The sequence below is a fragment of the Herpailurus yagouaroundi genome, unplaced genomic scaffold (assembly GCF_014898765.1).
Source record: "Herpailurus yagouaroundi ecotype Mexico unplaced genomic scaffold, PumYag 187, whole genome shotgun sequence".
Taxonomy (NCBI): Eukaryota; Metazoa; Chordata; class Mammalia; order Carnivora; family Felidae; genus Herpailurus; species Herpailurus yagouaroundi.
The window spans coordinates 23,432,733-23,445,338 of record NW_024412418.1 but is presented as its reverse complement, the minus strand read 5'-3'; the positions used below and the strand labels follow the sequence as shown (position 1 = coordinate 23,445,338).

Sequence of the window (12,606 nt, the reverse complement as noted above, 5' to 3'; positions counted from 1 at the left end):
GAATAGGATAAATAATTCCAAAAATAGAATTATAGGACTACCTATTGCATTTAAAACAAAGGTACCATGAGGATGGACTATCAACTTATTACACAAGAATGTCAGGTTCTTTGCAAATAATTAAGCTAGATTCTTTCCTGTTACCTTACATCAAAATAAATTAGAGAAAACGAAAGTAAAAATTAAAAGAAAAAAAAAACCCTTATGGATAAAAAGACCTTTTGAGGAATTATTCCAAAAGCAAGAGAGAAAAAAAATGAAGTTGTTTTATGACATAAAAATTTTAAAAATTCAGTATTAAAAGGGGTATCTCAATGTTAAGAGTTAATGATAAACTTAACATATTCACAACATGTATCTTAGAGGAAAGAGTTAATATCCCTTGATGATTTCATCCAGTCCTATGGCTTTAAATATCATCTAAATGTTAACAGCTCTCAAATTTATATTTCAGTTTAGACTTTTCTTCTGAACTCCAGATTCTTATCTCCAACTGCTTCCACGGCCTCCACTTGGATGTATGGTAGACAAATTTAAAATGCCCCAATTGTGCTTTAATCTTCTGCCACTCCCACCCTACAAACCTGCTCTACCTGAAGTCTTCCCAATCTCTTGTAATGTGACTTGATTCTTTCTGTTGTTAAATTCAAAAACCTTAGGGTCATCCTTGACTTTTTGTTTCCCTCATATCCCAAATCCAATTTGTGATGAAATCCTGCTAGTTCTACCTTCAAAATATATTGAAATCTGACTACTTCTCACCAACTCCATTGCTACCAATCTGGTCTGAGCCACCATCTTTCACCTGCGTTATTGCAGTAGTCTCCTGTTTCCACTCTTGCCATACTACAATCTACTCTCAACTCACCAGTCAGAAGGATCTTTTGAAAACATGATGGAAATATGTTACTTCTCTGCTCAGATCATGCCATGGTTCCCTGATTTGTTCAGCGTTAAAGTCTAAGTCCTTATAATGACCTATAAGATTTTACTTGATCTGCTTTCCTCTGCTTGATCTTTGTGATCTCATCACTGTCTACTTTAATTCCTTTTTCTTTTGTACCAATTATATGTCCTAGCCATTCCTTGAATATGTCAGACTGTGTTAGAGATCTGCGTGAGTTGTTCTACCTAAAAATGAGTCTTCTCTCAGATATCTACATGGGCAACTGTGAACTTCTTCACATTTATCAGTGAAGCCTACTGTGACAATGCTATTTAAAGTAGCAACCTCTCCCCCTCCCCCTTCTGAACTCCCTGTATTTCTTTGCTCATAGCATGTACCACCTTCTAAGATTTGGTTACTTTACTTACTATATTTATTGTCTTTCTTCTTGCCCTAGAATGTAATCTCCGGAAGGGTTAAAAAATTTGTTTTGTACTTTGATGCATCCTTAGCATAAGTATCTGGCACATAGAAGTTCAAAAAATATTGCTGAATGAATAAACATTCATATCCTAAGCTCTTGTAAATATGTAACAATTTTTACAAAAGATGACTATGCAAGAAAAATGATCAGTTGATGGCTAAGTAATTCACAGAAAAGAAAATAGATCCTTGAATAGATGAGAAAAAATATATTCAACTATACTAGTAAACAAAGGAAAAATGGAAAGAATATTTATGGTTGAAATTGGCAAAGAATCAATAAATTAGCTAGCAAAGACAAAAGAGGGAGAGAGAACCCCACATTCAAAATGATTTAATAGATATATCAACCAACGACAAGGTATGGGCCTTGTTTGTATGCTGATGAAAGGATTTAAAAAGAAATCATTTCTAAGACAAAGGGGGAAATTTAAACACTAATTGGATAGATATTTAATGACATTAGGTATGAAAAGGATATTGTGTTTTCTTTTAGAGACACTAAGATGTAAATGGAAGAAATGATACGCTGAGATTTCCTTCAAAATAATCCAGTACAGATTTGATGGGGTGGAGAAAAGCAGACAGAGTTCTCAAGACTAGCCATGACATAAACCTTAAAGTTAGGTGATGGGTTCATGGAGTTCATTACTGTATACTTTGCAATTCTACGTATGTTTGAAAATAATTTTCTATAAATTAAAAATTAAAGATACTTTAACACCAAGAGTTGGTGAGAATAAAGGGAGAAAGGAACACATTTTCTTACACTGATGATGGGAATTAAAATTGGTATAATCACATGGGGGTGGGAGAAGTTACGAAGCAATATATACTTTAAACTTTAAAAAAATGTGCTTATTTCTTGAGTTAGAAATTTTACTTCTAAGAATTTGTCATAAGGGTAATCAGACATGAGCATCAAGACAAATATACATATTTGCTTACTGCAATATTATTTATAATAAAAGGTATTAAACAATCTAGATGCCTAACAACAGAGCACAGATTAAATTATGATGGTTAATCTCATCAGACTTTTAAAAGCAATGCAGGCATTTTAAATATAAAGATTGCTGCTGATCTAATAAATACTATTAAAAGGTCTCTAATGCACCAGAAAAACAAAACAAAAGCAAAACAAAACAAAAAAAACCCAAATTCAAGTCTCAAATACCAGAGCGTTTAGCATTTTTGAAATTTAACAACAACAACAACAACAACAAGAAATTTGACAACAAAACTACTTATTACCTATTAATGAGAATGTAGGAAAAAAGTCAGTAACACATGTATAAGCTTAGATGAATGAGACACATTTTTAACTCAGGTTTTGCTTAAGTTGAATCTCTTCAATTTTACTTCTTAAATGTGTTAAGGCTACCATTAATAGTATAATTTTCATAATATGTTATCTAGGTATTGCTTCATATCTTTAGGAACGCAAACATAAATTTCACTGTTTTTTTTTTTTTTTTAATTTTTTTTTCCAACGTTTATTTATTTTTGGGACAAAGAGAGACAGAGCATGAACGGGGGAGGGGCAGAGAGAGAGGGAGACACAGAATCGGAAACAGGCTCCAGGCTCTGAGCCATCAGCCCAGAGCCTGACGCGGGGCTCGAACTCACGGACCGCGAGATCGTGACCTGGCTGAAGTCGGACGCTTAACCGACTGCGCCACCCAGGTGCCCCATCACTATGTTTTTTTAATTAACAATTTTATTTTACTATTCTAAGACTAAGAAAAATAAATATTTATAAGTGGACTTGCTTTGTACTCCATGCCCCTTCCCTGTTACTCATCTTTGACTCCCTACTCATAGTGAATATAACATACAAAATTCATGGAATGAATAAGACACAACAAATAGTTAATCTATGAAATCATGTGAACAAAATATTAAACAACAAACCAAGAACAAAACATAATAAAAACAAAACTCATCTTCTGATACACTTTCAAAAGGAAATACATGTTTATAAAATGTAACCTGACTTCAACAGTTTTTCCTTTTAAAAATGTTATGAAAAGGAATTATGAGCCAAATAAATGTTGTGTTTTACTGCTGACAAGTATAGTCTATGCAATTACACTGTAAGTGAAATATGGATTTTTAAATAAGTAATAATGACCATCAGGTGGTCAGTATTTCTCAATCTTGGTGTTAAAACACTATTTCCTCTCCAACATCTTGAGTACATTATATAAGAAAAAAAAAAACCAAAAAAAAAAAAAAACCCAAAAAACCCCAAGGCCCAAAAGGTACAAGAAAATCTGAAAAAAATCTTAAGTTTTCTTTCCTAAGATCTCAACTAGGTTAGTTCTAATGACGATAGTACTTTATTAAAAGAAAAAGAGGATATAAATATGTATCTCCAAATTCCCACTCATTTTAATGTAAAAATATTAACATAGGGAACTTAATAATAGAGAGCTAGGTAATCCAGACCAATCTCTCTACTGAAGGCAATAAAAAATTCTGGACAAAATATAAAAAACATATGGTTGAATGCACAGAAGAGCTAACAAGATTGTGAAGAATTATAGGTAAGTATCAAGAGAAAGTTGGGAACCTCTGGAAGGTAATCTCTGCATTTACAGCTATTTTCCCCTTGAGATTTTTTGCTGATCCTGAAGGAGGTGGCAGAAAAACTTAGTAATGTTGTTGAGAACTTGGTAGAACTGGGGTGCTGGCACTTGAAGTTAGGGCAAAGTTCTTCCTAAACCCTCCTTGCTTTGAGTTAGAACTCTAAACAGCTTATGCTCTTGAGGGTAAATCAGGGGGTAGGCGGACCCTAGCAGAAGTTTCTATGTAGTTTCAAATTATCCCAGTCCTTAAAACTGGACTACAGTGATTTTGGATTGTTAATGCCATCAGGGGCCTAGAAGAAACAAATGTAAATCCTCTCTGAAGGAAGACATTACTATGAGAAGTCTTAAAGTATTTCTGTAAACAATTCTGCAAATACATGCCCAATGCACAAAACTCAGCATGTCTTCAAGGAAATGAGACCACGTGAAAGAGAACCAGAAGAAAGAGATAACAGAAACAGACCCAGAGGGTTCCAGACCTGAAATTCTCAGACACAGACTTTAAAATAATTACACCCATTGTGTTCAGTGAGAATTTTAGTCAACAAATGGAGTTTATAAAAAAGAATCAAATAGAAATTCTAGAACTGAAATACAACTGAAATTAAGAACTTGATGGATTTAGGAACCATTTGACACAGCTGCAAAGAGAAGTAAATTATACAATACGTGAAAAGAAATTTCCAGAGACCAAAAAAAAAAAAAAAAAAAAAAAGGCACATATAAGGCAAGGAGAACTAATGTAAGATAATCCAGACACAAAATTTGAAAGTTCTATGAAACTACATAGAGAAGTAAAAATAAAATCATATAGGAATAATAGAGCAAAACTACTAAGACCCAAAAACAAAGAGAAAATATTTTAGGAGATCAGAATTCTGATTATATTCAAGGAACAAATGACAGCTGACTTTAACAACAAGAAAAAAAAAAAAACCTAGAAGATAATGAAATGATATCTTTAAACTGCTAAGAAAAGAAAGAATACCAAACTGGAATTCTATACCCAGCAAAATAGTCTTTAAGAAAGAAAGTAAAATAAATACAGCTTCAGACATATAAAAACTAAGAAAATTCATCATTAGTACATCCACTGTAAAGGAAATACAAAAGATTCTTTGGATGAAAGAAAAAATTTATTGGATGGAGATGCAGAGATGCTAAGAAAATACAGAAGAATAAAAAGAGTAAATGTGAATACTGATTACATACACAATAAAAAAAACACATTTTATGGGTATATTATATATAGAAAAATAAAATGCATCATAACAATGGTATGTCAGGAGAGGAGTTTACCCAGGTAAAGAATTTTTTAGGTTTCTAGCACTGTTTGAGGGTGAATGTAACATAATTACTTTGATAAACAGACTTTGATAAAGCAAGGATACATAATGTTACTCAAGGGTAACTACTAAAAGAATATAAAAAGAGTATATAGTTTCCAAGCTGAGAGGTAAAAAAATGGAATATTAAATATCACTCTATCATTTTAAAGCAAAGTTCAAAAGAAAAAGAATTTGGAATAACCAGGACAACTAGAAATGTGCACAAGATGGCAGGTTTAAAACCAAATATCAATACATTCATCAAGTAGAAAAGGAATGAATAGTTTAAGATAAAGACTAATAAACAGAACAACAAAGCAAAACCCAGAGATGCCTGGGTGGCTCAATGGGATAAGTGTCCAACTCTTAATCTTGGCTTAGGTCATACTTTCAGAGATTGTGAGTTTAAGCACTGCATCGGGCTCTGCGCTTACAGTGTGAGGGCTGCTTGGGATTCTCTGCCTCCCCCTCTCTCTGCCCCTCCCCTGCTCACAGTCTCTCTCTTTCTCTCAAAATAAACTTAAAAAAAAAAAAAAGAATTTTATATAAAAAGAGCAAAACCCAATTACATGCTGTTTATAAGACACATGCTTGATTTAAAGTGAAAGAATCAGAAAAAAGATGAACCATGAAGACATGAAGCAAAAGAAAAGTCGCACAGCTATATTAATAGTAAACTTAGGTTTAAGAATAGAACTTTCTCCCTGAGATCAGGAACACGACAGGGATGTCCACTCTCACCGCTGTTGTTTAACACAGTGTTGGAAGTTCTAGCATCAGCAATCAGACAACAAAAGGAAATTAAAGGCATCAAAATTGGCAAAGGTGAAGTTAAGCTGTCACTTTTTGCAGATGACATGATATTATACATGGAAAATCCGACAGACTCCACCAAAAGTCTGCCAAAACTGATACATGAATTCAGCAAAGTCGCAGGATACAAAATCAATGCACAGAAATCAGTTGCATTCTTATACACTAATAATGAAACACTAGAAAGACAAATAAAGAAACTGATCCCATTCACAATTGCACCAAGAAGCAAAAAATACCTAGGAATAAAACTAACCAAGATGTAAAAGATCTGTATGCTGAAAACTATAGAAAGCTTATGAAGGAAAATGAAGAAGATATAAAGAAATGGAAAAACATTCTGTGCTCATGGATTGGAAGAATAAATATTGTCAAAATGTCAATACTACCCAAAGCTATCTACACATTCAATGCAATCCCAATCAAAATTGCACCAGCATTCTTCATGAAGCTAGAACAAGCAATCCTAAAATTTGTATGGAACCACAAAAGGCCCCGAATAGCCAAAATAATTTTGAAGAAGACCAAAGCGGGAGGCATCACAATCCTAGACTTTAGCTTCTACTACAAAGCTGTCATCATCAAGACAGCATGGTATTGGCACAAAAACAGACACATAGACCAATGGAATAGAATAGAAATCCCAGAACTAGACCCACAAAAGTATAGCCAACTAATCTTTGACAAAGCAGGAAAGAATATACAATGGAAAAAAGACAGTCTCTTTAACAAATGGTGCTGGGAGAACTGGACAGCAACATGCAGAAGGTTGAAGCTAGACCACTTTCTCACACCATTCACAAAAATAAACTCAAAATGGATAAAGGACCTGAATGTGAGACAGGAAACCATCAAAACCCTAGAGGAGAAAGAAGGAAAAGACCTCTCTGACCTCAGCCACTGCAATTTCTTACTTGACACATCCCCAAAGGCAAGGGAATTAAAAGCAAAAATGAACTATTGGGACCTCATGAAGATGAAAAGCTTCTGCACAGCGAAGGAAACAATCAACAAAACTAAAAGGCAACCAACGGAATGGGAAAAGATATTTGCAAATGACATATCAGACAAAGGGCTAGTATCCAAAATCCATAAGGAGCTCACCACACTACACACACGAAAAACAAATAATCCAGTGAAGAAATGGGCAGAAGACATGAATAGATACTTCTCTAAAGAAGACATCCACATGGGCAACAGACACATGAAAAGATGCTCAACGTCGCTCCTCATCAGGGAAATACAAATCAAAACCACACTCAGATATCACCTCACGCCAGTCAGAGTGGCTAAAATGAACAAATCAGGAGACTATAGATGCTGGAGAGGATGTGGAGAAATGGGAACCCTCTTGCACTGTTGGTGGGAATGCAAACTGGTGCAGCCGCTCTGGAAAACAGTGTGGAGGTTCCTCAGAAAATTAAAAATAAATCTACCCTATGACCCAGCAATAGCACTGCTAGGAATTTACCTAAGGGATACAGGAGTGCTGATGCCTAGGGGCACTTGTACCCCAACGTTTATAGCAACACTTTCAACAATAGCCAAATTGTGGAAAGAGCCTAAATGTCCATCAACTGATGAATGGATAAAGAAATTGTGGTTTGTATACACAATGGAATACTACTTGGCAATGAGAAAGAATGAAATATGGCCATTTGTAGCAACGTGGATGGAACTGGAGAGTGTGATGCTAAGTGAAATAAGCCATACAGAGAAAGACAGATACCATATGGTTTCACTCTTATGTGGATCCTGAGAAACTTAACAGAAGTCCATGGGGGAGGGGAAGAAAAAAAAAAGATTAGAGAGGGAGAGAGCCAGAGCATGAGAGACTCTTAAAAACTGAGAACAAACTGAGGGTTGATGGGGGGTGGGAGTGTGGGGAGAGTGGGTGATGGGTATTGAGGAGGGCACCTTTTGGGATGAGCACTGGGTGTTGTATGGAAACCAATTTGACAATAAATTTCATATTAAAAAAAAGAATAAGCACATGAGTAAGTACATTTTGTAAAAAAGGAAGATGTAAGAATTCTGAAATATACAGATTTAATAATATAATCTCAATGTATAAAAACTAAAAATTGACAGAACTACAAGGAGAAATATCTCCTAAAAGATGTCCATCCCTAGCTCCTGGAACCTGTGAATTATGTTACATTACATGGTAAAAGGGATTTTACAGATGTAATTGAAGTTATGGAATTTAAACCAGGGAGATTATCCTAGATTACCTAGCAGGCCCAATAGAAACATATGAATGAACCCTTAAAAGCAGAGGCTTCCCTTTAACTGTAGGAAGGAGAGATGAAGCAGAAGGGAAGGTGAGAGAGATTCGAAGCATGAGAATGAAGTGTCCTGCCTTTCTTGGCTAGGAAATGAAATGATGAAGAGGGCAACGTGCCAGGGAATATGGGTGACGTCTAAAATTGGAGAATGACCCCTGGCCAACAGCACCAAGAGAACAGGGACCTCAGTCCTACAGTTGCATAGAATTGAATTCTGCTAACAACCAGAATGAGCCTAGAAGCACATTCTCTCCTCAGAACATCCAGGAAAGAGATCCAGCTGGCTTACACCTTGATTTGGCCTTCTCAAACTCTAAGTGGAGTTACCAGTTGAGCCTGCCATAATTCTGATCTACAGAACTCGGAAATAATAAATCAGTGTTATTTTAGGTTGACATATTTGTGTTGATTTGTTAGTGTGGTGAAAGAAAACTGATGCAAAATAGAAAAATCCAATGTAATAAAGGGAATTTTTAATAGGTCTCCTCAGTATATGATAGAATGTGAATTAAAAAAAAAGTCTATAAGAGTAAAATTTGAAGCACACAGCAAATTTGACCTAAAAGACTGGCAATAAATGACTACAAAATACACATTCTTTATAAGCATACTTGAAACACTTATACCAGCTAACTATATGTTGGGCATAAGGCAAGTCTCTATAATCTTCAAAGGATTAAAATCATATTAAGTATTTTCTCTGAATACAATTCAATTAAGCTAAAAATAAAAAATTGGATGGAATATGGTATAGCTTTTTAGAGAATAAAAACTAAAAAATATTAATTTTTTTATCTACCAGTTTGTGAAATATATATCGGATGCCTATATGGCACTTAAAAAAGTATGATTCTCGGGGCGCCTGGGTGGCTCGGTTGGTTAAGTGTCCAACTTCGGCTCAGGTCATGGTCTCACAGTTCCTGAGTTCAAGCCCCACGTCAGGCTCTGTGCTCACAGTGCAGAGACTGGAGCCTGCTTCGGATTCTGTGTCTCCCCCTCTCTCTTTCCCATCCCCACTCATGCTCTCTCTCTGCCTTAAAAGTAAATAAAACATTAAAAAAAAAAAGTATGATCCTCATTTTAATTGCTTCTCCAAGCCTGAACACAAATGGAAATTTGCTCAATCTGAAAGTGCAATTTTAAATAAAAAGTGAGGAAAAAAATGCTCCATAGGTAAAAGAAGAAATTACAACAGAAATCAGAAAATATTTTGAACGAATAATAATCTAGAATATTATGTATCAAAACTTGTGAAATGAAGTTAAAGCTGTGTTTAGGGGGAAACCTATGGACATTAATGCATAAATTAGAAAAGTCAGGTGAAAGTTAATGAACAAATATCCATCTTTATCAGTCAGAAATAAAAACAGCAGTATAAACTGAGTAAAAGTAGATGGAAAGAAATAATAAAAGTAAAGATAAAAACAATTAAATAGAAAATAAAACCCACAGCAAAAAAGTAAACAAACACCTAAAAGGAAAAAGCTACAAAATAAATATTTGACTGACCGTTTTGACAAGAGATCATACTAAAAGAAATAAAATCAAATACACAAATCTACAGAGATTTGCCTCATCTTCCTCTTAAAATCCATTGACACAGCATCAGCAATAGAAAAAAGAAACAGCTGCCAACATCAGAAACTGGGTAATTTTTGGAAGTTGGAAATCACGTGGATCAGATCAACAGAAAAGCTACAAGGAAAATTGGGACCCCACTATTGTATATATGAGAAACGCTTTTCCCAAATCTGTAAACTCAGAAAAAAAGAATGGGGAGAGACTACAAGGTAATTACCAATGATAATCAGATTAACTGATCAATGGATTGACTTCGATGTTGTACGGTAAATTAAAACTCTCTAAACAAAATGGAGACCTCTTATTACCAGCATTGGAAACAAAGAAAAGTAGAATAGGGCCTTGGGAAGATCCAAACTTCCAGAAAGACAGAAAAGTTTGGAGGTAAAGTCTGAGAGCTGCAAATTTAAAAAGAATACAGACCAGTTTAGGGTTGCTATTATTTTGGGATAAGAATGAGAGAGGTATCTCATATACATCTGGCATAGAGAAAATTTTGAAGTTTGACAGATTAATTTTTTAAAAAATTACTTCCAACAAATCAGTCTCTAGGAATCTGGTACATATGCACAAATGTGAATATACAAGCATGTTTTCTGATGCACTGTTCACCAATAGATCAACGGTTAAATAAATTATAGTACATCTATTCTCTGAATTCTCACAATTGTTAAAAAAAAAAAAAAAACAAGGTAAATTCTTTAAGCATATACCCTAAATATGTTCATAATAAACTAGACAAATAAAAAAAAGTTGTAGATCAATATATATTATGTGCTAGGATTCATATGAAACTTAACAAAAAGCTAGAGTTAGACTGTGTACTACAAATATTACACATTCACATACACACACGGATGCACACATTCACACACACTATAAAGACAATCAAACTGTTAAATGTATTTATTTCCGGGACAGGATACAAGATTGGGTTCTGGGGAAAGTTGAAGAGGCCATTCTACTTGTATGTGTAATTCTGTATTGCCTGAATTTATTTTAAACATTATATGTTTGTTTTGCAATTAAAATGTCCTAAACACACTTTGATAACAAGTGATATATGGCAATAAAATATAGTTTATTCTATGCTGTTAGTTGATCTTAAGAACAGATTATTATGTATTACAGAATATAATATTCTTAATTATCATCTTCATCTTTAAACGAGGTTAACTTTTAAAGAAGGGTGGAAGTACAATTATTCCATCAAAAATAGGTAAAATAACTTAAAGGTTTTATTGTTAGAGTTATTTAGAACATCAAGCATACTTGGCTCTTAAACCTTTGAAAGATACTGGTTAATAAACTGATTGTGAAGCTAATTTTCCCATTAATTCTCACAAAATAGCCAAACCTATTAAAAAATTAACTGTTCTGGAGATCAATATATAAAGGAGGCTACTCTTTAGAAATAACTTTATAATTTACCTAATAAAAGAAAAGCTGTACTTACAACAAGGAGATTGATCTGGTGGTCCAAGTTGTGGAAAGGTCATAAGAACAGAAACCCCTGTTAGGTCATTTTGCTTTAAAGTATGCTCATTAGTTTGGTCAGCCCAAACCACCACTTTCTTTCTCTCTACCAAATGTTCAATTTCTTTGAAGTCAGACTCAAAAGCAGCATTTGAAAGGCCAGCTTCTTTTAATGCACAATACTGTTTTCTTAGGACTGGAAGCAAAGCATTCAATACTCTATATAAAAAAGGTGACAAGAGAGATAAATATTAAATTTTAAATACACTATTACAGTTCTACATAATATCCTAAGTATTAGCACATCATGAAATAATATCTTGTATATGTTTTCATTTAGATATTTCTATAAAATACCTCAACATATTCTCACTACATTAAGTAAAGAGTGGAAAGAATCCTGGATGGGAATTACAAGCACCAGGCTGTAGACTTGGCTAGTTTTCAATTCCAAGGTGATCTTGGGTAATACACGAACTGAGGTTTCTTCTCGATAACTTGGGGTACAACTAGACAGTCATTACAACAGGAGACTACTGTCAAAACTAAGTGAGTTAAATACATGTAAAAGGTTTCTACAAAGCATTATGTGATTTATAAAACAAAGATACTGTTATTACTCATACTAAGTACCATGGAATTAAAATGAAAAAATGCACTCTTAAATGATGAGATCCGTTTCAGGTATATAGTATTTTGAAGGAACCACAGAGTCAAATTTCCTCCAAGATAGCTCTTTATGAGTTAAAGCAATGGCTTTCAAAGCCATTCAGAGGGGTTCCAAGTAGAAGAGTTGTGGACAAGGATGGTAGCTAAAGGGAATCAAAGGGGCACTAGATTCTTGGCTCTGATTCAAAATCTTGCCTAATGCTATCAATCAGAGCAGTACTGAATGTATCTTTTTATGTATTAGACCTCCATGTAAGTGCTCACTGAAGAAATACCACAGCTAAACAGTTATAAATTTATACACTCAATTAATGGTTCCTAATTTTTATATCAAGGAAGATGTCAAACAACTTGAATGACCTTGAAATGCTTCGGACCTGGTTGATTCAGTTGACTCATAACATCCGGCAGAATAGGATTATTTGAAGTATGGTAGGGCAGTGGAAAAAGGATAGGCATTGATTTTAACAATCAAGGAAATAACTGTG

General features: G+C 34.2%; 1 protein-coding gene across 2 annotated transcripts in view; it reads right to left on the bottom strand.

Moving 5' to 3' along the window:
* Window positions 1–12,606, bottom strand: part of KIF18A (kinesin family member 18A) — an 80,781-nt gene that overhangs the window by 26,062 nt on the left and 42,113 nt on the right. For both annotated transcript variants that reach the window (XM_040495559.1, XM_040495561.1), the window contains exon 14: window positions 11,430–11,668. In XM_040495559.1, the coding sequence (XP_040351493.1) occupies window positions 11,430–11,668 (239 nt within the window). The remainder of the gene's footprint in view (window positions 1–11,429; window positions 11,669–12,606) is intronic.